Raw genomic sequence first — 20,822 nt, forward strand, 5'->3', positions numbered from 1 at the left:
TGCAAGTATTGCTGAAACCACTTTTGGTTAACCAAAATGACGACCACAAATTAAAGCCGTACATTCGCTCCTTTGTTTGCTAGATTACAAACCAAACGGAACGCAAATATTTAGGTGATCCGTTCTGGCATCCCGAGCAGCTAGTAGGCGTAATAAATCTCAGATCCAGGCAGCTGCCTTTTCGCCACCCGGTCAGATATATGAAACTTCCATTTCAGGGATCAAAACGTGAGACGAACCAGCAACCATGAGCCGTCCGCAGACTACTAGAGCCATCTAGCGACTATCAAGAACACTAGTGCCATCTACCACTGATTTCTGGAATGTGCTGTCGTCTCGGAGCCCTGAAAAGCTCGTGCTGGATCACAATGACGATGTGGCGGCTCGGGAGTTGGAAATGCAGTTTTAGTGCGAAACACGGGTGCCTTCGACGCAATATTGTATAATATATATTGTGATATATTAATTCAAGTTGATAATAATATGCCATCGGACAAAGGCTGGGACGACAGGCCTCTATACCTGGCGTGGATGTCATGCACAATTTTGAAATAAGAAGCTGACTGGCTGAAATTTTGTCGGGACCAGCTTAGACTGAAACTGCCTTGTGTCCGGTTGCAATGCGTGGTCTGTGATGCCCTTACTACTTTCACTTGCTAACGCGATCACCGGGAGCAGCCCCCGCCCACGTGTCGGTCGACCTTGCTTCTCCGGCATCCCTCCGACGCGCGGTTTTACCGGGGGCGTGCTGGGCAGTCAGAAGTGCTTCGGTTTGGCGGCTACCCTAGATGGTAGCCCCACCCGAGCCTCCCTCCCCCTCCCTCCCTCGCGGGGAGGGGAGGAGGGGGATGAGGCTTTCAGCCTCTCACTTTCCTCCCGGCGGTTACCACGATGCCCGGAGGATTGTAATGCTCACAGACAGCGATGTTGGTAGCGAGAACTCAGTAGTTCGTTTGCAGCTCTCGTACTGCTGCGATTTCCGCCGCCCAATGTAATCTGGCATAGTGACTAATGAACACATCACACTAATGCCTTTCACGTACATGGGCGGAAGCTGGAATTCACACACACAAACACTGCCACAGCAAACCATTGTATTTCACATAAGCACACACTCCACACACGACACGGTCCATCGGCTCAGCAAACAATGCACTCGGTAACACGGTTCAATCTTCACTGCGTAATACAAGCACCATGATCGAAATATCACGGAATCGCACGCGATGCCAAGCGCTTTGCGACGGTCAGCTGACGCGCAATCGCTTGCGTCACAACTGTAGCGGAATATTTCACCTTCATATGAAATTCCGTGATGAAATACTCCAGTTATTGTTGCACAAATAGGTCAACAACAACTGCAGCTCTAACAAGAGCTGTCGTTTTCATTTCAGGCAGCCAACGTGCTGCGGACGATTCCCTGCCAATCCATCTTAACAGTGTCTCCCGTCAGTCAGTACCATTGATTTGATCGCTGTTTTGTTCATGATATGACGAAGAAAGGCCTTGAGGTCTTGGTTACTCGTTATTGTGAGATAAGCGTTCTTATGCTGAGGATTTTCGACCCTCATTACGCCACGTGATACTGGTTAAACGACGTTATAAAGCAAACATTGATAGCAATGTCAATACCAAACGTTTCGAAACTGCGCACACTTATAGTCTCTTGTGACCACGAGCACGGCTTCAATACGCCGGCTATTGAAAACAAAACCAATGTGTGATCGATAACTTCGCTTACTTTGAACCTCCTGGTACAGTGAATGTCGATAGCTGTCAGAATAATAATTGTGATCTCACACTATGGTTTTGTCGTGGCATTGTGCAGAATGAGGGAAATAATGAGAATTGCTAGATCAGAGAACACAGACAGATATTCAAATTGTTAACACCAAGTTTTTACCAAATCATTGTTAGGCCTCACACGATCTTATTCCTGAGCTTCAAAACATTTTTTTTGGAGGGGGGGGGGGGGTATGGTTCAAGCGCGGCGTCATTGCCGATGACGCCGCGTGCGTCACAATTTTTTTAAACTTAACGAAAACAAATGACGGGACCACTTCCGCCGTCTTACCTGTGCTACTGTTTGCCTGTACTGATGTTGTCCATTCTCAACTATTTAACGTCCATTAAGTTTAATAAACATGGTCCGTTTGCTGGAAATCAACTCAAAGGAAAGGAAACTTAGCAGCTGAATCTAGGAAGTCGTATGGCTGATCTTAACACCAAACGTCACCATGATCACCACCGTTACAACACCACTCGCGAGTACAATTAACACGGTGCTTCAGCGCGCCAGGAGCACACCAAACCACACCACAGCGCAGTTCTTCACACACAGCGCGCTAGCCTTCCGGGCCTAGCACGCGGCTAGCCCAGTTCGCAGCACGCGGCGAGTCCAGTTCGCAGCACGCGGCTAGTCCAGTTCGCAGCACGCAGCTAGTTCGCATCGTTTCCACGTGCACCTCATCATCCCCTTCCCTCCTCGAAGAGATCCGATATGTGGTAGCGCTCGGTGCGGTAGTCGACGGCGTCACTGCTGGCAGCGTCTGCCTCAGACTCCGCGTCAGGCGAGACCAGCCACAGCCCTGGCAAAAACATACAACGATATTGTCAAAAGTTGTTTTGGGGAGACACGTAGCAGTAATGACCCAAGCGATGGTATTGGGGGGAAAATAAACAACCATGTTTTGGAAGGTGTTTTAGGGACCATGTGGAGCACTCAATCGCCGAAGCCATGATTATCGTGATAAGAACAAACGACGGCATTTTCAAAGGGTGTTTTGTGTGAGACACGTAGCAGTCAAGAGCTCTGGCGATGATTACCATAAGTATATACTTAATTTGATATCGTGTTTTTGTTCGCGGCACGTTTCTAACCGACGGTCGCTTAATTATCCCTGCTGCTTACACAAAAACTACCTCTTCGAAGCATCCCGTGGCACTCTGAGGGAATGTTCCACATTTGAAGATATTGAAGCAAGCATCAGATATGGCGAAATAAGCTCACTTATAACTATCAATATAATTATAAGTGGAAACGACCGTTCTTGACAACACAAAGCTCTATTTCGTAAAAATGTTCAACACGTCATTGTTTTATTGCTGCTGCTGCTGATGATTTGTGTTTAAGGGCATCATCGTACGTTGCACAACATTGATTGATAGCCAGTTGACGGTCGTTATATCTAGACATCGCGCTCATGAGCGCCAGATATGAACACCTCGACAATCATACTTTTCTAAGCCTTAATCGCCGCATGGCTTATCAAATGACAGGATTTTAATGACGTTATCTTGACGTCATGAATGCCAAGGTGACATTGAAATGCTTCCCCCAATGTGCACTTTCCCATTTTCGCGGGCGTGACACATCAGTCAAACGTGGTATATATATAAATAAATAAATAAATAAATAATATATATATATATATATATATATATATATATATATATATATATATATATATATATATATATATCTCTCTCTCTCTCTCTCTCTCTCTCTCTCTCTCTCTCTCTCTCTCTCTCTCTCTCTATCTATCTATCTATCTATCTATACCACAGACATATATATGTCTGCTGATGCCTGCCTCCTCTCATGGAATCGTCCTTTTACCTTACATACCTCACACGAAGCAAGCCCGGAGCCCTCCTAAACAATGCTGGATGACAAAATGCTGCCAGGGTATGTCAAAGTGATGGTGACGAAAGGTCACTTGGTTTCATCATTTCCGATGGAACGTTTTGGCAATTAGTTGAAGAAAGACCAGAGGCACGGGCCGCACCCAGGTAAGGCTCTGCATACAATGTCACCAATGCTACTCCACAAATTAAATTTTTGAAGCGGAAGGAAGCGGCAGGTGGCCCATGAACCGCAGCACGCTTGACCCATTTTTGATGCGCCAACCAAAGGTGCGCGCCAGAGCCTTCCTTACCAGGTGGAGGGGTCTCCGTGGAAATCTGTCCGACGGCTCTCCGCTTCGGCTCGCCGTGGTGAATGTCGTTCGCAGGCGCGACTTCGTCTTCGCCGTCCTGCACCAACAAGCCGTTCGGCAGAGGGTGGCCTTCAAACGACCTCTGCATTCTCTGGCGGCCCAACTTGTGACCTTTCGGCGCCGCGGTGTCCGGACTCGCTCTCGGGGTCACGTCAAGATTGGCCCCTAGCGGCGCCGCCGGTGCGGATGTCACCAGCAGCACGCAGGCGGCAACCGCTATCAGCTGAACCTGGGAACAAGGTGAACAGTTAATGTCACTAAGACAGTGTGTTATCACAGGGTCAGAGAGGGCTGGGGATCGGGAAAGGGGGAAGGGCACGAGGTAGCCGCTTGAGTTGCATCAATGTAAAGCAAGTGGTTACGGCGTGATACAGAGTAGGCATGGCTAGATTTGAGAGGCCGCAGCGAACCAGGAGCTCCATACTGTAATCTTGATATTAATTATAGCGACACTATTATTACTATCTAACGACACGCGCACCAACCATAGCGAGGTGATCATGACAGTCACACAGAAAAAAGGTTTGTTGTCCCACACCAGTATCAAACATCTCTTTAGTACCGTGCACAGTATGAAGTGTGAGCGCTCCTGCTCTGTGAGGTGAAGGGTTCGTGTCCTACCGGTGGAGAAAGTCAAGAAGTGATTTTCGGATTATCAACTATGAACATCGCCCAGGAAAACATAACACTCTCTCCCGCTCAGCGGCGCCTTCGCTTGCGATGCTGCGTGGTCAGGGGCATTCTCATTTCTCTCACCCGGAACCGGACTTTCCACCGCGCTAAAGGTCGTTCGTAGCACAACCCGGATCGAGCGATGCAGGAAATTAGTGTGCCAGACCCCGTGCTTTACAATCTCCTGCATGCCTACTGCCAGCACTGTAGTTCTGATGCAAGGACATTATTGATTTGATCACAAGCACCCTCACAGATTACAGGGATACCCTGATTAGGTATAGATTGCCACACCAACTACCAAGTCGAAGGCAAACTACGTGCAGCTTGCTGCTTTGCCGCACCGGCAGCGCAAATCACATCCAGGTCACTAACGACATCAATTTATAAACAAATATAACCCTGCCATCTCCACCGAGCTTAACTCCAAGCAGCCTGTAATCGCCTCCAACATCTCCGGCCTCCCCCAACACCTGGGCGCTTTCTTCGGCCTCCGCAGCCGGAACCGGGGCAGAGGCACTAATCACCGGTCTCTCACGAGGATTACAGTTGCGTGATGCGCTGGGCACCCCGCCCACGGGCTAGTAAGCTTCGCGTATCGCACACACAGGCAGATGCGAGTTGCAAGGGCGGATCCAGGGGGCGTGGGGGGGGGGGGGGGGTAGGCTGCCCAGGAAGACAACGGAAAACATCTCGAGCTGCACGGTCTGCTTGATTTTCGCATGCAAGTCGGGACTTGTTACCAAACAGAGTATGGCTGCTCCATGATCCCATGGCGGATCCGCCCCTTTAGGAGTTCCGCGTCCTGCTGACGGGACGGTGGTGCTTAAGCTGACAGAGGTGCTGAGTGAGGTCCACCCGCGGCTTCTGTCAGGGAGGCAGGCCAGCGAAATGTACTGACAGCGAGTGTTGAACCCGGGTCGTGTCTGAGGTGGCACCACTGGTTGAAGGCTCGGGGAGGCGGGTTTTTCAAAAGAAAGAATTCAACCGAATGTTTTTCAGGGGATGCTTTCAAGTCGCTAGGTTCAACGTATGGGCAGCATGTCGGGACAAACCACAACATTTCCACAGTTCTGCTTTGGTGAATTGCTCTCTACAAATTAAGGCCGATGATTGATTGAAATGTGTTGTCATCTAACGAATACGAATGTGCCGCAGGCGGAAGTGGAGAACATACAAAAAGGGCATGTGACAGCGAATGAACGTTGCTTTCATTTTTAGTCGGGGCATGTCGGCTTATATGATATATGTATATATATATATATATATATAATATACATTTATGTATATGTGTATGCATGCATCCATATTTGTTCCTTGCTGTCGGCCATGTATTCGAAGTTAAACGCACAACGCTCGCAGAGACGTACACGACGTACACGGTATGTGCTCGCCAAGCAATGTTCTAAACGGACGTTTTCCCCCAGGCAACTTGCTGAATTGCATTCACTAATGACCACATCTATTCGAAGGCAAAAGCAAACTTCTCGTTCTCGATATGACAAAAAACGGATACAAGCATCACTGCAAGTAACCAAATGCCATCAGTCATTCAGTATTATGGCATTCGGCACCCCGCTTTTCGCGGGGGGGCGGTGATTAATTTTTTTACAGGTGGCCAGGCTAGAACCCCACACCCTGCTACTGGGAGCCCTGCGCTCTCCCGACTGCGGCTTCATTTCGCATTTAATTTTAAGGGTTGTGTTGAGTTGAACATGTGTTACTGAATTAGAACATGGTCGAATTCTATTAACGTTGACAAGATCATGCAATATGCCAAGCGGTATTCCACGGCATGTCACCAAGACATGTTCACCAAGACATGTTCACCATGTTTTGAGACAGCCGGACAGCTGTTGACGTTTCCATAGTAAGAGCAGAGGCTGGCTGTAAAAAACCACAGCGCAACGGTCATAAAAAACAACAAACACTGCACAACTGAAGACCGCGCTGTGCTGTTGCTGCTTTTTCAACAAAAATTCCACAGCTGAGCCTCGCGTCAAAACAGCCCGCGTTACACTGTGGTGACTCAGGGGATGAGCCACTGTCCTGTCTAGAAGGATATGCCCCGTGTACTGCGATCCGGAACGTTGAAATCAAAGCCGGTGATCAAGGGCGGTGAAAACGTCAAGAGCATCTAGTTTTTTTGTGTGCAGAGAACGTTACATAAAAGTGTGCGGTCGGAGTGGCCCAGGCTGTCCTTCGCTGAGATCATATTGAAGGAAGCCAAGTCCTGATCCAGTCTATGATGCGGATTGTTCCGCTTGACAACCAGCCGCATTGAACGTTCGCGTGGATTGCACGCGAGCCATGGCGAGTTGGCTGTGACTGTTTCCGCGTGGATAATACACCCATACCCCTGTGTTGATCTGACGTGAGCAGTGTAGTCGCATCTCAGGCTTTGCGGCACAGGATCGTTGACGCGGGCACTCCGTGCAGCTGCGTGCTCCTCACAGGCAGTCCCAACACGTGGCTCACTTTGGCCCAGTTGTGTCTAATTCAGGCAGAGAAGTAGGCTTAGTGTCAGGAATGACGTCCAGGTCGCGTGTGTCGGTTGACCGCTATAAATCGACGCCGACAGGTGTGTGTGTGTGTGCGGTCAGAGCGGGAAACGCTCGCGGGATAAATACGATCGCGTTACATAAATCGTGGATTAATTTTAGGTGCCAAGTGCACCCCCAGATGGCAAAACCACCTAGGTCGGCTTAAAGGGCAACTGTGTGGGCGGTGGCTTTGGGCGGTGAAGGTGCCGGCGGTTGCAGGTGGTTATGAGGAGGGAGGGGTAACGACCTCATTGTTGGCACCTTAAACCTCCCCTTGAGGGCCCGAGGTCAAGCGCCAGTTGCGCCATGGCCGCAGAGCGGAAGTATGACCTTGCCGTCGCTTGCTCTATGACGGGGTGCGCCATGCGCCATGTCTGTCGCTCCATGACAGGGTGCGCCATGCGCCATGTCTGTCGCTCTATGACGGGGTGCGCCATGCGCCATGTCTGTCGCTCTATGACGGGGTGCGCCATGCGCCATGTCCGTCGCTCCATGACAAGGTGCGCCATGGCGTGCGTGGCGCTCCCTGACAAGAAAACGACCGCGGCGGTTTTCATGCCATGATGAAGTATAAGATCGTCGGCGTGCGTCACACTCTGGGCTTGAATGAGACAGGAGAGATTGGTTGTGAAGCAAGTAACAGAAGAGGTCCACATACATCCGGCCATGCCTTCCAGCATCCTCGACAGGGCCAGTGTCTTATCGGAGAGCTTGGCGTTAAGAGCGACCACTACCTTTCATGGCGTGAGATTACACTCGATCCGAGAGTATGTGGCGTGATATAACACTCGGTCCGAAAATATACGTCCTTATATAACATTCGGTCCGAGAATATGTGGCGTTATATAACATTCGGTCCGAGAATATATGGCGTTACATAACACTCGGTCCGAGAATATGTGGCGTTATATAACACTCGGTCCGAAAGTACGTCAGTTTGGTTTCGTGATAAAGTTTTTGGTTTATGAAGAAGCGGGGTGTGATATACAGCAGGAAATGACCATGAGTGATCAGCGAAGAGTGCGCCTGTGTGTGCGCCAGAGGTACGGAGCATGATTCCCCGAAGTCCCCCCCCCCTTCCTGCTAGGGTGGGAGGCAGGCGACGCCATATAGCCTCAGCAGCTGAGTGCATCGTTAACTACCAATGACGACGACAATGTTTTTTCACCTTCCTGAATCGAGCCTCGTCCACGCTTATGGGCAGACCGATATGTGGGAAATACGGGAATACATGATCGGTTGGAAAGGAAGCCGTGGTGGATATGGAGAAACACAAGCTTAAAACATGTAAGAGTACCGTCAAACACTACTTTTCAGATTTTTGAAGAAAGTGAAGGCGGCTAAATGTCTATGCAGTCACGTGTATTTTTCTCACCTTTCGTGCGCCAGATAATATTGACTTTCATACTCTCGGAAAAAACGCCTTGGAAGATGATGAGGCAGAACAGGACCTCAACAGAAACGCCAAACTCATGAGAACACTTAGATGACGGCGGACGCTACGGATGTCCGGGACAAAAGCTTGGTGTTTTCCGATGAAGGAAAAGAACAGCTCATATCTTCCCTCGGTTGCGTCAAATGTATAAGATAAGACCTATCAGATGCCGCAGGGTCGGGAAGCGCACCAACATTAGGAGGCGAGAACATTCAACGGAAGTGTGTAGTGAAGAGGTCAGTGTATTCAGCACGCCGCCCCTGCTGCCCCCCACCCACTGACCTGGCTTGCCGATTTGACCTAGTTTGACCCTTCGCAGCTCACTCGCACTGCTGTTCAATGACGCTAATCGCGTACATTTTACGCGAGGGATCTTACGTTTTCTTCCACTCGGGTATTAGTGTAAAGCAGCCTAGTTTCTTAAACGCTGTACTTCCATCAAGCACGGTCTCCTTGCCACAGTGCAACTGTGGCAGGTTTTGAGACTTGGTTAGTTTTAAGTTAAGTTGGAGCATCAAGGTCGTAAGGCCTCTCGTCCGGAAAGGGGGGGGGGGATTGAAAGCGCCCACCAGGCTACACGTTGATGCACTCTACGCTATATAACGCACACAGTCACACAATTTTTTGGTAACCGCATCAGTGTGCCTTTCGTATCTCACACAGCAGCAACATTTACACGGTTTAAACATCTCCTTTCTTTGACTACAGTGTAAAAGCCATCACGACTGGAAACAAATACACGGTATCATTCTGTGCACCACCATGAACACATTGTTGCGACTGAGGAATTATGTTAAAGGCGTGTTGGCCACTGACGTCTATCAACTTGCGTGGCCCAGCATCCGCATCATGCCTTTCACAAGCATTTTTCACCTTTGACCTTCGTAGCCGATGGTTGCTGCTCATGCACCTTTCGGTAACCCAATTCCTTAAAAGTTGTGCTTCAATCAGGCGTGGTCCTTTCCCACAGTGCAAACAGATTTCAATTCCACTTACCCCTTGCGATGAACATGGGCAGCGTAGGATCTGCCAGTCGGCAATTTGCTGCCAAATTTGGAAGCTTGCGATGATCAGTAAGATGCACAGCGCCAGTGCATGAGCACCTCCACGAAGGTCATTTCGTGTCAATTACACTTGACATCACATGCTCGGCGTTTAGCATTCCGCGTTGAATGCTATCGTATCTAATGAGCCGTTATTTGCCCTCGGTTCGACTGTCGTTTCCCCGCCCTTCCGCGCAGCTACCCGCTCTTCCGCGCAGCTACCCGCCCTTACGCGCAGCTACCCGCTCTTCCACGCAGCTACCCGCCCTTCCGCGCAGCTACCCGCCCTTCCGCGCAGCTACCCGCTCTTCCGCGCAGCTATCCGTTCTGTCGTGTGTAGAGCATACAAGCAGCGATGAGGATAGCTGGTGGCTTATGGCTTATGGGCTCATGGCTGAAGCGTCCGCTGACACCCCTGCTCGTATGGGCCGGCCCCTCACTTACGCCGCTGACACCCCTGCTCGTATGGGCCGGCCCCTCACTTACGCCGCTGACGACCCTATAACGCATATAGGCCAACAGCTATCAAGGAAAGAGCTGAGTTGTTCAACCAAATTTAGCATTCTTCCTGCAAGGGGGAGCTTTGTGAGTCTTTTTCTGAGCAGCTATTTCTCTCCTTATTTGCATGCTCTTTTTTTGCTTTCGTCTCTCAGCACCAGAGGTGCTCCACGGCTCGGGGCCGCCAGGTTACCAGGAGATGGGCACAGTTCTCGATAACGTTCGGCACTGGCATAGTTGCGGTTGTGCAGCCGACGCAAATACTGGCTAAGACGGACGCTTGGTGAACCACGTTTACCTCGCGGTCATTCTGCAGCATGGATGGGAAGGGGGGGGGGGGGGTGGAGAAAGGAACACATGTCTTTACCAGGGCTGGTTTCGGGCTTTGCACAAGCGGAGACATATTCCACATGCCTCGAGTGCAGAGGGGCGATTTGGCACTGGGCTTTGCGGTCAGCTGACAGGCAGCTGACATTCTCAGGGGGAGAAAACCCGAGGCATGGACACTGATGCCCTATGTGGGGACCTCCAAGATTGCGTTATAGCTGCATTGGAGGCAGGGATTTGATGGCACAGCGGTGAAACATGCCTACGAACGCGTACCAACCGGCAGCGCGGTGGTGGATCCTGGACGGCTGTGCCGGTACTGGGAACACGGGGTCTTGTTTCCCACTCCGAGCCTGCACCAGCACGATGCTTGTAACACGATGTTCACGCGATTAACGCGATGGTGATGACGCAAAAGATCAACTGAGGAACGGTCCGGCAACCGCGACATGCCGCACACTTCCTCGACGTCCTGCTGGTCGTCGGAAGCAGATCTGGGAGCAGGTACGCGCATGCGCGTCCGTGCGAAGGCGTTGCTTTAAATGGCTGGCCTCGCTTGAAATTGCAGCTTCTTAACCAACGCGTTGATGCCGTCACACATTACTAAGATGAGCACGCTACCATATATATATATATATATATATATATATATATATATATATATATATGTATGCCAGTCTTATATTCAGTGGGTGTAAATTTTTCGACGCAAATTCTTCACCCCACCACCCCGACCCACCCCAGGGGTTTCCAGCAATGCCTTTAACATGTATGGTCTTTGTTTCTCGGATAGGATCATTACTTACAGCACACAGATACAAAGCGAGACGACATAGCCAAACACGAGCAATCTATCCAAGCAAACTGGCTTGGGAATTGCTGAGGTGAAGTGATAACATGGCGTTCACAGTGCTGCCAGCACCCGCATCTGACCAAATTTACGTTGACGATCATTGGTTATGTACAGGAAGTTCATGGCATAGTTTGGTCAGGTATTGGTAGCATTGATATTTGCGTCATATTTGCGGCACCTAAGCAGACAAAACTGATCCGTTGCGCAGGTAGAATACAACATGACCTATGCCTTAATCAGCGATTAAAAACTTAACACCTGCTTTTTCTGTTATTTTGGCGCTGAAGTGATGGCACAGCTACGAACAACCACAGAAGCTGTTTGGGCTATTACGCTATTATTAGCTATCTCACGACCAATCGGAGTGTGGATGGGTTGTCCAGGGTCGTGACGATTCCGACCACAGATTTATGCAGGAATTCCCGGAGGAAGAGCCGAAGTCCGATGTGCCACATAATGAGGCGTGAAATGCCGCTTAAATGTCATCATAAGCGTGTGAAACGCATGCTACAAGACAAAGCCCGTTTCCAGTCACTGCGAATCTTTCAAATCAGTTACGTAGTTGGTTGTGACACTTTTCGCCACTGCTAAGGTAATCGAAGTACGACTCCGTAAACATGGCGTTAGCTTTGCTGCCTTGCCCTGCTCTTGGGCCACTGTCACTGCTCGGGAGCACATGACAATTTGCATGAACGTGTGTCCACATTTAAAGCGTGCCTTGACCACGAAGTGTCACTGCAAAAATCCTCCGCTCAATCTCGTGGTCTGCAATTTTCCAGCTCTAAACGCCCACGCTGATCGCGTCTGCCTACCGCGGGCTTTCCGCGGCCGCCAGCGAATGGCACGCCTGAAGCGCGAAACACGTTGACTCCTCGGCTTCTTATGCCTCTGACGTCACGCCGCAGGCATTCAAATAGCGCCGTGGGCAAGCCACGGAGGCGAGTCATCGACCCGCCATGCGGCAGCGGGGCCGTTATCTTGGCTAATCTGATCCGAGATTAGGTGGGCTCGATGGTATCTATCATGGCGGGCTTGTGGTGGCTGGAGGCGGGGGCAGAGTTTGGTCGGTTGTGGGCGGGGGGAGAGGGGGGTCTAACTGGCATAGCTGTGAAGAACGAGGGGGAAGGGGAGGGAGGACAGGAACGGAGAGCTATTAAGGTCCGGCGGAAACGTAGGTAGAAAAGGAAAAACAATGAAAATAGCAAGTAGATGTACCAGAGACGAGAAAAGGAAGGAAATGTAGAGCGTACAGAGTGAAAGCACCTTGGGCGATGGCGGAAATATTTTGACCTGTAAAGCCAGGAGCGTACCAGTGAAAAAATAATTGCACTTTATTCGCTTTGAATATTGAAACCAAACACAACACCCGGCGTATAACGTAAGAGGAACTATGAGTTTGAACAGGTGTGTTCATCATTGATGATGAACCAATCAGGAGGACTGATACACCTGCTAAGCAGGCTCAGCGAAGGGAATTTAGGCATTCCACACGACGGAAACCCGCGCTAAGCGCTGCAGCCATCCGGAAAAGTCCCACTAGCGTCCTGACGTGTTCCAGGATTTTCCGTCACATACTTACGAGAACTGCCACGCCCCATCAGCATCCCCGCAAGCGTCGTCGCAAGACAACATCAACTCTCACTAGCGGCGGAAGGAATGAGGATCCTCCGATTTATTTCTGTCACCAGATGGTACCGGTACGGTATCTGACAACGAATATCAGGCATCACTGAATTTGTTTTATTTTTACAGATTGGCAAATATTATTAGCCAAAGTCGGTTCAAAACACATATTGTATTCTGCAGCGCCACATGTGTGTAAGGAACAAAAAGGGGAGTATTCGGTTAGTGGGCTCACTGTGAGATGACAGCCACCATGTATATTGGAAGCTTTTCCTGAGACACGCTCATAGGCAAACGCACTGGTCTGATGTGTCATTTTGGGCCGTAACAGTCTGAGAATATCCTATCACACCTCAATCCTGCTGGTATACAAAATTGTTAAAACACATTTGTGTTTTGTGTAATGACTCCATCCAAACTTCGATGTCTTTTCAGTCAACAGCACTAATGGATCAACCTGTCTATTTCACCATTGCCAATGAAATAATGCGTACAGCGATGGCTTCCAAGCACATGCAAACGATGCGGCAAAAGCAGATCACTGTCAGTAAATCCCTACCCAGGAAGCATGCGTCACTGTACTTTGTGCACATGTTACGGTACCAAGTGCGAGTCACTGTAAGAACCGCACAAGTCACTGCGATATGGCCACTATGCATGTGTCCACTACACATCGCCGAGATCCAATTCAGTACGATGCGGGGTGTTCATTACGCTGAAACGCGAATGTTGACTTAGTTTGACAAAGCGCTAGCAGCTCTATCGCAGCTCTCCCGCGTTTTCATCTACGCTATTTTGACATAGCTGGTGGGCAGATGCTGTCCATCTGTGTTAACTAAGGAAATAGAAAACTCACTCGTTTTCTGGCCCAACCACACACATGCCCCCAAAGGTACCTTGCAGCCTCAACAAACGTAGAACAACAGATAGTTTATGTGAAACGACATGACAAATACAACTCGCATTTCTTGATACGCGCGTATTTACCCGCCTCCCATGGGGCTCATATTAAAGGGAGCATCACTCTTAAACTCTTCGCTTTTTTGAAATCAGACACGGCCAATATGAAAAGTAACATCAGTTTTCTTGAAATCCTTACGACTAGCTCGGAATTTCGATTTGAAGTGGCCGCTCCTGCGGGACAAATCTTATTGGACCCGCTGCTCACCACCATGAAAGTAAGACATTTAATTTGCCTTGCCTTTTCGACGCGTGTGTTCCATAATGTTTGCGACACCATAATTTGTTAGAACATTTGCGTAATAATTGCCACGAAAGCTTGAGAAGCTCCGCATAGAGAAAGGGCTATGCCAACATGAGACTATTATTACGCGAGTTCAACGAAACTTTCTACCATGACTTTCGTTTCTCCCACATGACGTTTACCACAGTGGTTCTTTTCTAGGCGCGCTTTGGCTTTGGGAATGAGAGTATCACATGGTCTATTGTGATGTACTGATTCAAACTTCAGCCATTGCTTTTCTCGGAAACTGGCTGTTGCCGCCGCTGCGCCAATCACAAACGTTCATTTGTACCACTGTCATTCGCACCAATAGAGGTGCCTTTTTTAAGACCACAGGACCTCATTGTGCTGGCTAAAGCGACTCAAGTGTCACCTCGAACTCATAACCACTGACAACTCCCCTTAGCAGATTCTGCCGTCGTCATGACGACGGCTATTGTCATGACGACGGCGGGCGCGACAACGGCAGTTGCCACGGACTCGGGATACACTCTGTGGTGTCAAAAACGGAAAAATGTGTGGTGCTGTTAAGCAGCGTCGACTGGCCAATTTAGAACAAAAGATATTAAAAGGTTATTGCCTTATTGCATTTTGACGGTGCTTCAGTGGCAGTGCTCGGTGCTATTATTCGACGCTACCGGTCCTGAGTTTTTACCAGAGTATGTTTTTCAAATATGCGCTAAAGGTGGAGCACTTCTTTCAAAGACAAAATTTGCGAAAATACTGCGGCGTAAACGGTAAACAGTCGAACACGTGACAACAAATCCATGTGAGTCACGGTGAAGTAGAGCAATTCTTTACATGTGGGACTGAATAAAATTCGTTAACGGATCCTAGCCCTTCCAACGTGCGCGATAATGTCGCAGCCCGTATTATCATTGGTCGTCATTACATCGTCCCCGCCAGCCAACATTGGATACAGTTGGTGACTTCCTACCGTAACCAGCAAAATGCATGACGTTTTTACTTTCTGATACTGTATTTTTTGTTTGGTGTGCGCCTTTCTTCTCGATTGTTTGTGAAGCCCATTTGCATGCAAACACAGCAAGATCAAATGGTGATGATCATCAGAACATCGAACCATCTTGAACTGTGCGCATCTATTCCAGTTTCTATTCAAACTACGTCTTCACGTATAACTCCAACACAACGCTAACATGTAGCCTCGCGAAGCGTCCCGAAAAGTGCCGCTCAACGAGTTTGGGGGACGTTTGGGCATAACTATGTCGGTGAGCGCCTTTTCTTGCAGGTGCGTCTGGGTTTGTTTTCTTAGCACATAAAAAAACGAATGAGATCAGATGAGACTGTTCTAGCTTTAACTGCGACAATAAAAGGATGTGGACTCATCCGAGCCCATCGAACCTCGGCGGTGACTGAAGGAGAACGGTTCACGTGTGGCTCAGCCTGCCGCAAACAATACAGTTATTGATTCCGTTCAATGTTGCTGGGGTGTACATCTTTTGAATATTACAATGTAGGTTGTGTGCAGCAGGGCCCAGTAAGAGGGAGAGAGAGAGTTACATGTATGTACATATATATATATATATATATATATATATATATATATATATATATATATATATATATATGTTCAAACCAGGGGTGTAATTTCCTATTCAGCTAAAGGGGTGTGTGACGCTTGAGCCAGCCGCCCCCAGCTTTGGCTCCAGCCCCCTTGATTGTGGGAAGAAAGTGGCCAAATCTAATGAAAAACCTGTTTGTTGGCATATTTTGTAGGGTGAAGTGTGTCATTGCTTGCTGTCGAGCTCCCCGCAACTTATTTTGTAAAGCTACGCTCCTGTTAATGACGTAATATTGAATAAATAAAAAAGATGAAATGACCAAAAAGATAAAGTGTGTTGACTTTTCAATCTCAAAATCCAGCTCCTGAGCTATACGGGGTGGCCAAAGGCCCTTGTCACAGACATAACACGTGGTGACAGATTTACCATTGCATATGTCCAAACCTAGGCTAATCGTGCGTAGCTAGAAACTGTGCTCAAAACGCCAGCATCTATGGTTTTTGCATGATGCTTGCACACTTCTGATAATGGATTACAATTCGCTGTTTTGAATCATTTTAATTATTTTGGAGCCTCGCGGTGCTCTCAAATTTAAGAAAAGCACTCGTCTATTACACGTACTTTGATTTAGAAATGGAGATACATTCAACAGCGACACCTGTAAAAATGAAGATATATTCAACAGGCATCTGAGACAGCCTGGGCACTGCAGCGGGCCCCAGCCACACAGACAGATGCCTGACTATGGCCCTTGCCACATACCCTCTATACAGGTGTGTACTCTCACGTGGTCTCAAACTAATTCACCCTCTCCCTGATTAGAAATGTGGGGGAGGTCGATGCAGACCCCCTTGAGGTTTCCTGCAACTATCTTTTTGGCATACCGTGCAACCGTGTATACATTTTATGCAGCCTCTGTCTTATTCGCTGCGCGTATTTGGAAGCCACAAATGCGTCTCTAGAATTCCTGGTTTCTGAGTACCGACTTTTCTATGAGCACTGCACGGTGATCTACGGTCGGCGCGTGCAACAAGCGACACGCGAAGAATCCACCGATCACAGGCGGCTGGCATGACACGCTGTGACCATACGTAAGGTATGTCAATCATGATTCAGTGACCAAGCTCTCGGCACAATGCCAGGCCATATTCAAAGCTGGGCACGCCAAAGAAAAATGGCACTGAAATGGCACTACAAGATAAACACATCAAAATAGATTAAATCTGAACGGTTGTATAGGTAATAATAGGTCAATATAGGCTGAAGTTATCAAATGTGTTTAGATGTGTGATAAGAAACAAAGCTTTATCGTGACCTGGGGCTGTCAAATATGTTTGCACAGATGCTGAAGTGAGCTCTAAAATGTGGTTAAGGCGTACCTTAAATATCTTATTGCAACCGTTGATAATAAATTAAAAATGTCTATAACTTAAAAAAAACGGTTGAGCTATCGGCAAAGTGTAATTATTAGGGCACCACCCTGCAATATTCTAATTGGACTGGATAGATGAAACAAGATCCCCTCAAACTTTTACCGGAAGATACTCTAAATCAAGACCTAAGCCAAATACAGAACAGGCTTGGTCGTTGGATTAATGACATGTTGCGAAATGAAGTTAATGGAACGTAATATTTTACTGATGTCTACTTGCAGTGACGTTATGTACGAAAGTGGTTTGGCACAATGAGCAAGCTGTATGCACAGTTTAATGATGCATGTTCAAAGGCACACGGAGCCAGACAAAATTCAGATGTCAGATAACAAACATATTTGCAAAATTCCATTCAAATTCATTCGTGCATTCCCGCGAGTCTTATCAAAATTCCTCATCTACTTGCGTGCCACAATATTCTAGATGTGTTGGTGTGTTATTGTTTCTAAATGACGTGATGTATAAACGAGATGTTACGTTAAATAAGGAGAGGTTGTCATAAAATATGTGCACAGGGCTTCAAATCAACGTATCCGTCAGCATTCAAGGACATTGTCATTAATATATACCTGATGGGAAATGAAAGGAGCGAAACATCAACGTGTAAAGCTGCATTTCATATTTGCCTTTTCCCTACAACGCCTGCTAGCTTCGTCCCTGAAATTTTCGCATTTAAACTTACGAAGAGTTTCACCGACTTGAACCACCCACTGTCTTTTCAAAACAGTGACCTACCCTCATAGCAGGAACGTACCGACCGCCGAGCACACCAAAAGAACACAAAACATAAAAACACCGACAGCGATCATTGCAAACACAGCATCTTACTCACCAACACGGAGCGTTTCATGTTCCGGCTTCGTCCGCGCACCAACCGCCCTCAGCGTCGATCGCAAACTGAATGAAGCAGACATCTTCAGCTCTCGTCAACTTTACTCGCGGCGCTCCGACCAATCGCCGAGCAGCACGGCCCCCGGCGCCAGGTGTGTGCTGTTGCGTGCCTCCTGATTGGTCGACGGTGTTCGGGTTGGTCTCTAATTGACTGATGGTTTTCGGTCTGGGTCCTGAGTGGCTACAGGATTTTCCACCGTGCCTCATTCCTGCTAGTGACGTGATTTCATTGCGTGCCGACGCTTGTAATTGGCTGTTATTTCTGTGTTGCGTCTGTAGAGTGAGTTGCAGCGCTACTCCTTTACTATTTTCCACACGCCAGCGGAGTGAGAGCATGCGGCTTCCTGGACAGCCGTTTAGCGAGGCGTGAGGTGAAAGGAAGATCAAATGAGACGGATCATGCAGCGCACGTATCTGCCTGAAATCATCAGAAGTCAAGCGTTAGTCATGTATGCTGGACTGGACTTGACAGCGGTTGCATCTCGGTTTTTGAGTGGCGTAACGAGATCACGGCGATTCGCTATAATCGGATCTTGCCTCCATTCATCGCGATAAAAATGGTAATCGGATCTTACATTCATTCATGGCGATCAGAGCTGAAGCCAGAGTTCGGATAACCGGCCGCATCTCCTCGGCAGCGTTTCCTCGAGTGAGGTGTGCAGGCTTGGCAATGTGTCCGCAGCAAACCGATGTTTCAGCCCTAGTATCTCAGGACGGGAGCATCCTCAGCACCCCTGCGCTGTCGGCGCATCTTTGACCATTACATAAGCTGTGACAGGAAAGGGACGCTATTGCACTGCACCTCATATAATTTGTTTCGCGTGATGACCGAGCCCGTCGGCATCGCGCGCATGCACATACGATTTGGCTCCTATTACCAAGGTGCCGGCAGCAGCGGCTTCTCGGAATCTCGGCATGGGTCCAAAGTGTTACGAATCTGATCAGTTACATCATATTTTCCTGGATCCACTCGTGGGAGCATCGGAACATCTGATGCCAGTGAGGAACGAGTTATGGCCATCACGACACCGAGAGCTAGGCGTGAGTGGGCATATGTCTGGTTTAACATGGCACGTCTCATCTGCACGATTTGGGCTGAATTAATGGGAGGCACATGTTTTTAGAAACAGACCTGTTGCCATAGACTTCTAAGACGAGCGCGTGCGCTGCGATAAGCGTGGGTGGATGTGGGTGGGTGGAGGGGCAGAGGAGAGCATCTGTGAGAATGCGACATCAAGCCACGCAAGGCGTATTTGGTCACGCACAGTTCAAGGGAGTCACTTGCCTGTCGTGATACATGCAACAGGTCAAAAAGGTGGGCTCGGGGAATCCTGCCATATTGCGTTTATGTATGCTAAGAAAGTGCATGAAAAACGATCAAACGCCCCGAAACTCTATCTCCTCCTCCAATGTTTTGGTCATCGACTGCTCCCTGTGCCTTAAATCGATTGAGAAAACCCTAAGGTATGCGGTTTATCAACTCTAAGAGGTACTGAGAACGTTAAGTTTTATATGACAGGTTTATCTGATCACTGACCGTCACATCTCGACACGCTCGGGGATAGAAAAGTAAAATTATATTTGCTGAAGAGGACATCTTTCCATAGGGTTTATTTTAAAAGTTCAAAAACTTCACAGCAATATCTTGATGAATGAAACCTCAAAGCTTTTTAACCCCGCAACTGACGAAATCGCTGACGTCAGGCATAGCAAATCTAGCGATCATCTCTTGGCCGCATTCAAACGCGGCATCGCGGTATAAGACGAACCAAAATGAAGATTCAGGATCAAGCAGCCACTGAGATCTCCGTTCATAACCAGCGCGCTGCCTGTTACGCGAACGGACAGTCACCCGACCGCCGCTGTCAGTTTGATCAAGAGATCGAGAGATCGAGGTCGAGAAATCGAGATCAAGAGATCGAGATCGAGAGACGTGCACAGACATGCTTAGTGCTGGATGGTTGTTCTATGACCTGAAGCACTGCACAATGCATGGATCCAATAAGCACAAGTTTCATGGAAAGTCTAACAGCGTGAAGTCAGGCAGTCTAAAGACAGGCGTGTAATCGATTACGTATCTGTCGAATGTAGCCGTCTCTTTTTGTGAGTGCACGACCACACAAGCTAAGCTGAACCTGTTTTGGTGGTTATCTCGACTAGTTTTATCCTGCAGGCCGGCATCATAAAAGCGTCACGTACGAGTGAAGTCACCCAAATTATACAGATCCTGGGGTAGGCACCGGACATGCTGCCAGGCATGTTAACTGTGCACTTTCGATCGCTATATACATCCTAACCTTTTTTGGAAGAGTAAACTACAAGAAAGTTCCAAAGCGATCAGGCATGCGGGAAATCTTCTTGCGAAACACTTGAACGAGGTAAAAAGGAAATAATGTTTTATTTTTGCAGTCATTACTTCCGCGCATTGTACTGCACTTAATGCGGGCGGCGAGGGCCCTTTCGATTATCTTTGACTTTGGTATCAATATTCGTTATTTCTATGACTATGAGTTATGATTAATTGTCAACGCCATCTTTTTTTACCGCATCGTGCGTTTACAGTATAAAAAGAAAACACGTCACCGTTCAAATTTGCCCAAGTTTCAGTAGTATGGTATGAAGCATGCAATGGAATGATGTCTGCTTTTAGAGCTTGCTTCCCATGCTCTGTAAATACGTATACTTTACAGAGGTCAGCTTCGTCTAACATACAGCATCTGCTGTGGCATAATGGGCATAT

At 48.3% G+C, this 20,822-nt stretch overlaps 1 protein-coding gene across 1 annotated transcript; it reads right to left on the bottom strand.

Annotated features, from left to right (window-relative positions):
* Positions 1 to 1,114: 1,114 nt before the first annotated feature.
* LOC119104653 (uncharacterized) lies at positions 1,115 to 18,082 on the bottom strand. Its single transcript, XM_037228372.1, has 3 exons — positions 18,024 to 18,082; positions 3,939 to 4,227; positions 1,115 to 2,588 (listed from the first exon to the last, which is right to left on the bottom strand). Exons 1-3 carry the CDS (start codon positions 18,039 to 18,041, stop codon positions 2,470 to 2,472), a joined length of 426 nt encoding a protein of 141 aa, XP_037084267.1. The 5' UTR covers positions 18,042 to 18,082; the 3' UTR covers positions 1,115 to 2,469.
* Between the last annotated feature and the right edge of the window lie 2,740 nt (positions 18,083 to 20,822).

This window comes from Pollicipes pollicipes, unplaced genomic scaffold (assembly GCF_011947565.3).
Source record: "Pollicipes pollicipes isolate AB1234 unplaced genomic scaffold, Ppol_2.1 Scaffold_6052;HRSCAF=7182_pilon_pilon_pilon, whole genome shotgun sequence".
NCBI lineage: Eukaryota > Metazoa > Arthropoda > Thecostraca > Pollicipedomorpha > Pollicipedidae > Pollicipes > Pollicipes pollicipes.

Excerpts from the sequence above, each read along its gene's own strand:
- LOC119104653 (XM_037228372.1), bottom strand. Across the intron at positions 2,589-3,938 it reads CACGGAGACCCCTCCACCTG|GGCTGTGGCTGGTCTCGCCT; the intron begins GTAAGGAAGGCT and ends TGTTTTTGCCAG.